Source organism: Temnothorax americanus, unplaced genomic scaffold, assembly GCF_048541705.1.
Source record: "Temnothorax americanus isolate GAGA-0224 unplaced genomic scaffold, ASM4854170v1 Scaffold12, whole genome shotgun sequence".
In the NCBI taxonomy this organism is placed as follows: domain Eukaryota; kingdom Metazoa; phylum Arthropoda; class Insecta; order Hymenoptera; family Formicidae; genus Temnothorax; species Temnothorax americanus.
In genome coordinates this window covers 3,575,243-3,585,129 of record NW_027509253.1, presented here as the reverse complement: position 1 = coordinate 3,585,129, position 9,887 = coordinate 3,575,243, and the positions used below count along the sequence as shown (strand labels likewise).

Below are 9,887 nucleotides of genomic sequence, written 5' to 3'. Positions count from 1 at the left end.
CATTATACCTTGAGCGACCGCCGCGACCGCAGCCGCTGCTGCCGCACCCGGACTGACCGCGCCTTCCGGGCCGTTGCAGGCCGCGTAGTTCGCCAGGCTGGGGTACATCGTGGTCGGTTCCTCCTTGACGATGTGGGGCGAGTGCCCGTCGCGGAATACCACCGCGCGAATCACACCGCGGATGTGCTCGTCCGGCCAGACGCCCAGCAGGATCCTCTGCGGTCTTCCTCGTCCCTTCGGGCGCAGATCTGCAGGTGGTAGGGTAGGAAGGGGGGTGGAGGAAGAGGGGGACAACGAGGAAGAAGAAATTCATTTCACTGCAAATCGGTTCTGTGATCGTGCACGGGTCGCGATGGGCCCGCCGCTACTCGTTTTCCCGTTGGCGGGTTTATTCTTCGGGAACTCGCGGCAATTCGCGTCCCGTAATCTCAGGAGCAGGGAATTAAAATTGAACAGATTCGAGAAAGAACGAAGGCGAGATCCTTGCGCAACGCGCGAAGAATCGCCGGACTTTGTCAATGAATAAAATCTCCATAACGTGAGCCTTGCCGCTAAATAGAGACGCGAACTCGGAGAAAGTTAATAATATCGATAGGAAAATTTTTTTTAATCGTCTGTTCGTTAACTAATTAATAAAGGATGTTTTAATGATACGCTCGATCGGTGTTTACAGGATGTTACATGCTAATGACGCGTAACTAAGCGTTACCATTAGGTATTAGGTCCGGTCGTAATTGCGGCTTTTATGGGCGTAACTGACTTTTCAGACTTATTCTTCTCCCGATCGAATGCCGTTTATCAACTATTTACAATTGGCCACGCCGTCGCGGTCCATTACGGTCCTTCGAGTTCTTCGGACTGAGACCTTGAGAACGATTTAAAAGCCATGTTGAACAACGTATGAAATTTCAGACTCGTTTCCATATCCCGTCTCGGGCTTATGAAGTAAATAATAAAGGAATAAAATATATCTTTTTTATATCTTGAGACGTAAGCGTAAATTTTCCGTCACGGTTTTATTTTCTGAACTACAAATTCTATAAATTTTTCTCTTCGCGGATATAACCATCATTTTTTCATGTTCAAGTATTTTTACGATTACGTAAAGTTAAGAATGAAAATAAAAACTTGGTAGACTTCTGCAGGCACAAATTCTACGAAAATTTTTCAACCGTCTTCTTTACAATTAATGTGCGCGCCTAATGCCGCGACTCTCGACATTTCCGGTGTTACAATAATATCCGCTGCATTTTGGTTTGGTTGTCCGGCATCGATCTCGCCCTCGTCATCGAGAAACGCATCGTTAATCGAGGAGCGGGGGCGTTTTCAGAGGATACTGAAAATGGCAACTAACACTCACCGGCCCCACCGTCGGCGCTAGGACCCAGCATGTTGTGCACTCGATTCGCGTACAGGACGAACGTCGGGTAGGGGATATCGTATTTCCTGAAAGGTAGAAGCGGGGATACAATTATGATTTGTAGCTTATAATTATAATCAACATAATTTATAGCTTTGCCCGCTCCGCCGCCGCGCCGTCGTGTCTTACATAGCATTACGCTACGTCTCTTAATTAACTTTAGTTATTCTATCCCGCGGCTGTATTTTAATGCTATTTTATGTTTATCCCATTTCATTACGTATTTCAATTTAATTTATATTAATTTTATCATACCGACGGAGTATGAAAGATTCAGCGAAACATATTTGAATGTATGACGATGGAAATTATGCAATCTCTCGAAATTATGCAATCGCGCGGGGGAGTAACGTATAGAAGCTCCTCGCGAGGAGCAACGCTAAAAATCGCTCGTCTTGTACTCCTATATGCGATATAGGATCGTTATATTTCGTCGTCTCATATTTGCTCATATAAAAGTTGAAATATATCAACGAAATTAAAAGTATACAATTAAACAAGAGGCACTCTTGCGGATCGAGTATTAGAAATTTATAAAATGCCATGTAGAATCGCGGCGGGAAACATTAGGAAGGCATTATCGATCGTCGAATCGATTATCGTAAAAATTATCGCTCGCGGCTCGTAAAGTCGCGCTTTATTGAGTCGCTTTGTACGCGAATTAAAAGAAATCCCTTTAACGGCGTAGTCGACGTTGTTACGCAAACGTGATACAGGCTTTACGACGTCCACGCGCAAATGATTTTAAAGCAGTCGCTTTGAGCAGTAAGATCGGACGATTATTTAGCATGATTCAGGCGCGGCGATAAGGTATGCCTGATGCAGGATAATTTCCAGGAATTTTTCATTGCGTAATAACCCGGCTCTATTGTGCGCGCCGCATCATAAGACATTTATATAACAATTTTAACTATTTACCCGGTACATTGCGTGAGTTGGCCGCGCGGAGGAAACAACGGCGCGGCATAAACTCGCATAAAATATTTATCTTTTGCCTATAATTTATTAACGTTGCAAGAACGGGCTACCGCGCGCGCACGCGCGCGGGCGAACTCTTGGAATAAGCAATTAAAATAATTCTTTAATTTTTATATTAACGCATTTCATCACTCGGCGTTAATATTAAATGTCGCGTACCGAAGTTTTATGCGACTGCGCGGGGAGTATATTATTAACTTTATTATTGGTTCCATCGCGCGGATGCACGGCGGATGGTATAACCCATCGTGCACGGAAAATGATTGCGAGTAAATTAATTATTTTTGCAATATACATCGGAGACTTCTCGATATATTTTTTAAATTAACACCGTTTTATATCAGCCGATATATTAATATATTGCAAAAATATAAATGTAATATAGCGAAAAAGTGCAATTAAATGAGATAAATAATTTTTACACGCGCTGGAAACGTTGGAATATTTTTAAGATTAATATGTTGCATCGATTAATATTAATATTACGCACGCGATGGATGGCCCGTATTATAGTATCGTGGTATTTATTTTTGCCGTAGTATTTTTTAGCACGCGATTCTTCTTTCCGAATAAATTTCTTATCAACAATTAGTGAGATTGCAATCGAGGATATATTATAACATAATATGTTGCAAAATATCTCATTCTTATAATACATTCAAATAAGTTGATGATTTAATGTATTAAAATATACATTTTTAACCCTACAACCGCGTACACTTTTTTTCGGCACCTACTAATGGTAGATAGGATGGGGACGTTTGCATCCGCGACATATTAAAACAACCTAAAACTTTACCAAAAATTCTGAAAAAATTCATAGCTGTTCCTTGAGATCTTAACTATAACTTTGAACAATAATAATATTAAGAAATTAATTTTGCAATTGTTAATTTAATCCTTGAACCTTTGGACAATACCACATAGTCCGTAAAATTCCGAGGACGCAAACGACCCGCGTGTGCGGTTGCAGGGTTAAAAGTAAAGTCGGTAAAAGTAAATAGCTGTTTGAAAAACGCACCTTGCCGCTTGACTGAGGGAGAGTCCTTCTTTCAGCACGCTGAAGATCGCCTCCGCCATGGTCTCCGGCCGCCAGGACTTGAGGGGTCCACGTTCCCGGAAGCGCAGGTTGTGCACCAGGCTCTGGTTGGTGTTCCAGCACTTCTGCCACATGGACTGTAGCTGGTACTGGTAGCTGTCTGCTAGTAAACGCCCCCCGTGGAAAAAAGAAAACACAGAAAAGCAGCTATTAGTCGGGGCGATCGACCAGTTTAAGAGGGGTAGAGGGAGGTGGAATGAAGGAAGAAGGCGGGATTCAGGGTGAATAAATGTCCTCATTATTGCATGATTTTTTTATTAATCGATCGTCCATCACGCTCGTTCTAACGCGCGTTCGTTGACGGGCGAAACTCACGCGGAAGCCCTCAATTCACGTGCGATCGATCGATCGGGATCGAAAACATGGGGAGGGAATGAATCGTCGTTGCGTTAACGATTCCGCAATGTGCAATATTCACGCCGAATCGATACTCGCTCGTCACGATGCACGCAGGTGCATCTGCCGTTTATACCTTGAACGTGAGCGGAGTCACCTAGAAAACGGTGCTTAAGAAAGACAGGTATGTTGTGTGTTACGTATGCGCGTGTATGTGTATGTGTGTGTGTGTGTGCGCGCGCGTTCGTGAACAGGTGGTGGCAAAGTAAATCTAAAGGATTTACGTCTTTCTAGGTGAAATCCAAATATCGATTGTATTGCCGTTTGCCGCGCAATCGTTACAGAGCATTACAGAATCGTTAAACGGAACAGCCGCATCGCGGTTAACGCCAACATGCGTTAATGCTACTTAACACTAAACCTTTTTTTTACTTAACTTTAAATACGAAGACATAATTAATTATTGCGTCGCGGAGGGAAGGGAATTCTACAGAAACATGGAATGTACCTTAAGACGCGTCTTAAAGAAATCAGAACGCACATCCTACATCGCTGGTTATCAGAAAATTTGTTTATATATATATATATATATATGAAATAACTTGAACTCCTTATTGCTCTCTTTGTTTCATCAACAAAATAAAATTGAAACAAATCAAATGGAAATACATTCCATTTGAACGTCAGACATTTTGCGTCTGTTGTAATATAACATGAAAACGTTGCAACTAGAATAAATCGCTAAGTCATTTATAATTGCTTTATTATAATATCGTCACACCCGATCAGAAGCCTCGCAATAAAGAGCACACGTCACTTCGCGCACCGCCGATATATCACATCATATTATTGTAACGCATTAACAGTCTCCTTGACGCGACGGAGTATTTTCCAGGGTCGCGTGCGGAAAATTTTATCGAATAAGAAAATCTTGATCGCGACCGGAGAAATTTGTGACGCGAAAAGACGCGGGGGTATACTTAAAGCGAGGTGACGGGCGAAAGAAACGTCCGGCGCGCGGCGACATTTACAATAACTTCCGCCGCTCGCGTATGGCACGTATGACCGGCCTCAATTCGCAACAATTATTTGATAGTTAAGTTATTGGCTCTAATTAAGCCTCCTGACCAATTTGACGATTAATACAATTCATCGGAAAACGCGCGCGCGCTCGCACTGCTGATCCGCGCTATTCTTAGACTCGCGTTTTCGCGGCGCATTCGATGCTGAAATTCCCGTTTCGCGTTATAACGCCGTTCGAATGTCTGACTACGAGGGAATAATATCCGCGACTACTCGAGGCCACGGGATATCTGAGCCGCGTTTAATTATTGAATTTTTATTTGGGTCAGGGTGCCGCCGCGCCGGGCGAGAATGCGAATCGCGGAAACCTCGTCGTCGCGCGATTTAATTCCGCTTACGTTATCTTTTATCTAAGAAGGCACTAAGTACATTTTCCTTTCGCGGTTTTCTTATCGCTTTCGTGTAATGCAGTTACTAACGGAGTCGCGATTGACTTTCTCGCAAAGACGGTCCCTTCATACGGAACGCACGTGGGTACGGAATGTCGCTTTTCTCACGTCGCGCGGATAAAGTGACGTTGCGCAACGTCTCGTCCTGGGATCTGGTCCCTAAGTCTTATCAGTGCAGAGAGGAATCGTCCTTGCTACCGCGAGGACCGCTCGCGGATGCCGCGGGATTATCGCTCCTGCTCGCGACGTGATTATACCGATTATCCTCGCAGGCGGGTAGCCACCGGTCGTAACGCGGCCGGTTTACGGCCCGCCGCGAGATATCGCCTTTACTTTACTTTCGATACTTTATCGGGGAATGTCGCGCGCACGCCTATTTTAATACCGCTCATTCACACTTAATTTTCTCTCCTCACGCACCCCCTCCCCCTCCCCCGTCCCCTCTCTCCTCCCTCTCGTTCCCAAGCGCACCTCGCCGCCACTCGGCGTGTCGCACTTTTAGCGGGCGCGCGATAACACCGGGTATAATATTACATCGTTCTCGCCGGGATTCAATTAACGCGCCGCTCGTAAATACGCGAATTGCAAGTCTCCCCCTCCGGGGGCGACGATCGACGATAATGTGACGCGAGAAGTGCGCCAACGCAACGTCGCCGAAGGAGAGAAGGCGTTTCGCCGTTTCGCGAGCTTGACGGGCTTCGAGCGAGTTCGCCGAATACGATAACGATAACGCGAAGCCCTTCGCTAACGACGCTAACGGAAGTTACGGCGTTTGGACGGCCGGCGGCGGAATTATTTCGATCGACGATGCCTCGTACGTCGTTCCTTATCATAAAACGACGATAATACCCGATGATTTCGCTAACCGGATTTTTCCAGCGAGCTATCTACAAATCTGACTCGAGTTATCCTTATCGGACACGAGGAAAAATTAGCGGCGTTATGTTTTTCTGCGAGGAAAGCCGGCTCTCGACATTAATTGCCGCGCGTTGATCGATAATTGCTGGATATTAGCCGCTTATTGTGTCCGCGATGCGACGGCGATGCGACGTGCGGTATCACGTCAGTCGCGGCCAATAATTGCCGCAAAAAGTCAGCCGTCTAAAGCGTACCCTGTTAACGTCCGTCCCGTTCCCCGCGCGCGTAATTGAGTCGTTTTTTTTTCTCTCCTCCCGCCGCGTAACGTCCGACGCTGACAAAAGTGTCGTGCCGCGCCGCCGCCGGTTCCGCGACACGCTCCGGCGGTGGTGGAGGTAATCTAATATCGCTCCTCGTCGTCAAGTATCACGCGTCGCGGAATGAGGATTTTTCGCAAACGGAGAGAGCTAAACGCACGAGGAAGATATGCCCCCCGAAGTTTCAGCGTCAACTATTTCGAGCGCGGAGTTTTGTCCCGTTTGTCGCTACAGCGGGATACGGCATTCCAGCTCGCGGTTAGAATGTGAATCGATTTATATATAATATAAGTTTAATCGCGAGAACGGATTATGCGTATATGTAAAAACACACATGCGACGTCGCCGCGCGTTATTTTTGCGAAACGATTTTTAATATCAGCTATATATAGGCCGAATAACGATCTCGCGTTACTTATCGCGATTTAACACTTGAGTCGCGTGCGGCTCAATTCTGAACCGATATATATTTAGATGTATAGCTCTCTTTTATACGGTCCGCCGCTTTGCTCTACTTTCGTTAACGTTTATCCGAGACTGTTCCTTCGCACATTACGCCCGTACTATTTACGTTGCCCATTAAATAACCACGGCACGATAGCGCGCGCTGCACAAATATTTCAATTTAATTACTGCGTCTCACACGTTACGTTTTGTAAAATATTTTCGTTCGTTGTTGGAATATTTATCGCGCTATTAGATCAACTCGCGGTTGTAGGCGGCATACTTCCTTCATTCATTTGCTCCTCACATTCGTAATTCGTCTTTCTAATCCTTCCTCCAGTCTCAAACAATGCCTCGCTCTAACAAGGAACGGATATGTGCTCGTTTCATAAACTCGATTATCCGTTAGATAGATTTGGAATGTTAACAGAAACGCGCGCCGTGTACTTTCTTACAGAGAGAGCGCGCGCGCGCGCCTTTCTCTCCGCGATTCTAATATACTAAAGATATAATTATCTCGCAATTATTGTCGGGGCAGCAAAACGGACGTGGAGTCCAACGCGCGCGTAACAACATATGGCAACGCTAATAACTTAAACAAATGTTTCGCTAATAAAACTCGTAGAAAAATATCTAATTACGACAATACCGTGAGCGACGATCTCGGTGATAACTTGGTCCCATCGATTCGAGACGTACACACACGCGGCGTGCGTCGGAAAGTATGTACAGAGTGCGGTATACATATGCGAGGAGAGGCGAGGTGTATATACCTCTCGGCCTCGTGTTCGTCGATTAAATTACGTGGAAGACGGAGATGAGTGGAGGGCACTAAACTCGTTATACGCCAAGTCATTCACAAGTATGATTTGCAAGAATGCGACTCGCGACACGGAGCTCCCGAAATTAAAGACGCGTTGGAAAATATTCCGCGACGCTGTTCCTTTTCAATTGGGGTATTAACGTTGAATTTCTCTTGTTACAACTTTTGCAATTAACGAGAAAATAAACGCGCAAATTAATAAGAACGTACGACTACTTTGAGCCCGTGACAAATTAACGTTGCGCTTTTAAATCGCACTTTTGTTGCCGAATCGCGAAAAATTTTCATAAAAGCTCAACGTTGAACGCGTTTCCGTCTCGTTTCCTCCCTCTCTTTTAAGCATAAATATTTCTCGCGTGCGTTCTCAATGCGAAACGAGTTATCCGCAAATAAATTAACGAACAGTCCTCTTATTGTATGATACGTCATGGAAATTCTATTACTTCAGAAGCGTTGGAGAATCGAGGGAGAAAGGATCGGGGGAATATTGTCGCGAGGGAATAACCGCGCTAATCGCCGTTGATGCAATTGATTCTGATGGATATTAAATTTAATCGAACGTAGACATTTTTTGCCGATTAAAACTCCTCTCCCCTTTCCCGATTTTACCGCGTTATCATTTCGCGCGATTGCCCGGAGCACGCGACGCAAACGCCGGCCGTTCGATTTTCAATTAGCAGGCAAATTCTTCCCGCGACCTTGCTTGTGCAGCGATTTTCCGCGTTGAAGTCTACGGATTGCGCGTCGATTGTCGGTCACCGCGCGCATGCTCCGGAGGAATCATACAAGTGGATCGAAAAAGACAAAAAAAAAGAACAAAAAGACAGAAAAGGACAGCGATCGTGAAAATGTTCAAACGTGTTCGGAGATATCGTGTTGGAAGATATCGTTCTCGTTATTGTTTTTTTCTCTTTAATTTAATCCTTATAATTAGAGTTTTTTTGAAGTGTGAATTGACGACGATTGCAAAAGGCGTATTTAATCTTAGGATAATCGAATGGCAGTGCTCTCTCTTAAAACGCGCCGCCGTGTCTTTTTACGGTCCGAGAATGCGAGTGCGTCACGGCCGGGGAATAAAGGTTGCACGGTGCGTCGGCGTCCGACGGCATATGCCGCCTCGAATCCGACTTACTATATTCTCTTTGCCTTAATGTCGCTTGAATGAATTCGTTGTCGCTGGGACATTAAATTTTCCACATTTTTCTTCATTCTCGTCCGCGAGGCAAAGGGACCACTGCCGCATTCTCGGCCGACGAGACGAGTCTCTCGCAGTCGTGATAATCAGGAGAGAGAAAGAGAGAGAGAGAGAGAGAGAGAGACATGGCGGAATCCTACTTCGGATTACATTTTCGCGCAATTCTGCTTAATAAGAATCAACGTCCGTCAAAAAGATCGAGTATTCACCGTTGTCTCGGAGACGAAGCAAATTTTTACCGACTCACGATGTAAATAGACGAAATTGTTTAACGAATATCTGCGTGCGACGGAAAAATTAAGAAAATAGAAGATCAGGCGTAACCTGGACTTTTTCAAACCATGTCTCTCCCGTGAGCTATCTCGATATTCAGCGGACCGGCGACGTTAAGAGGAATCGGCACCGTTCTCGTTCTCGTCGTTGATGTAGAGCGAGACTATCGAGTGCTTCTTGCAAAAGGCCCACCACCAGCGGAAGCCCGACAGCCCGGTGAACATGAAGCCGGGGTCGTGCTTCCGCCTGAGACGCTCGACGAAGTTCAATATCGCGTTCAGGGATTTCTTCGTGCGCCGATTGTACGGGCTCACGCTGATGTCGCAGCAGAATTCGAGCACCGCCGTTTCCTCGCCTGGATCGAGGGCGGTCTCCTCGAGGATCATCATCCTCTTGGACTTGCCGAGGATGTTGTCGTAGAGGGTGCCTTTCGGGATGCCGTACTTGGTCGACGCCTGGGTGAAGCGCATCTTCTGGGTCACCACGGCCTCGATCGCCTCCTGGAGATCGTGCCGCGTCCACGTGGGCGCCTTCAGCTTCAGCAGGGTCGTATAGTCAGCTAGAAAATAGTCAGCGATTTCTTTTCCAGCCTCGTCTCGCGTCTTTAATTTTTCGCGTTGAGGAACCGCGGGGAAAAGCCGCACCTAGAGAGAAGAGACTGAACGGCGCGAA

At 45.8% G+C, this 9,887-nt stretch overlaps 1 protein-coding gene and 1 long non-coding RNA gene across 7 annotated transcripts in view; one reads left to right on the top strand and one right to left on the bottom strand.

Annotated features, from left to right (window-relative positions):
• The window catches only part of LOC143893228 (uncharacterized), an 83,306-nt gene extending 79,560 nt beyond the window's left edge, over nucleotides 1-3,746 (top strand). For both annotated transcript variants that reach the window (XR_013255741.1, XR_013255740.1), the window contains one exon: nucleotides 3,455-3,746. This is a non-coding gene — a long non-coding RNA (uncharacterized LOC143893228). The remainder of the gene's footprint in view (nucleotides 1-3,454) is intronic.
• The window catches only part of LOC143893213 (protein bric-a-brac 1), a 361,046-nt gene that overhangs the window by 8,322 nt on the left and 342,837 nt on the right, over nucleotides 1-9,887 (bottom strand). Inside the window, exons 6-8 of one of the 5 annotated variants that reach the window (XM_077398330.1) lie at nucleotides 3,420-3,600; nucleotides 1,355-1,446; nucleotides 9-248 (exon numbers count right to left, since the gene is read on the bottom strand). In XM_077398330.1, the coding sequence (XP_077254456.1) occupies nucleotides 9-248; nucleotides 1,355-1,446; nucleotides 3,420-3,600 (513 nt within the window). Of the gene's footprint in view, nucleotides 1-8; nucleotides 249-1,354; nucleotides 1,447-3,419; nucleotides 3,601-4,416; nucleotides 9,775-9,887 lie in introns of those variants that run through there. The other 4 variants (XM_077398333.1, XM_077398331.1, XM_077398334.1 and 1 more) reach the window with 4 other exon arrangements.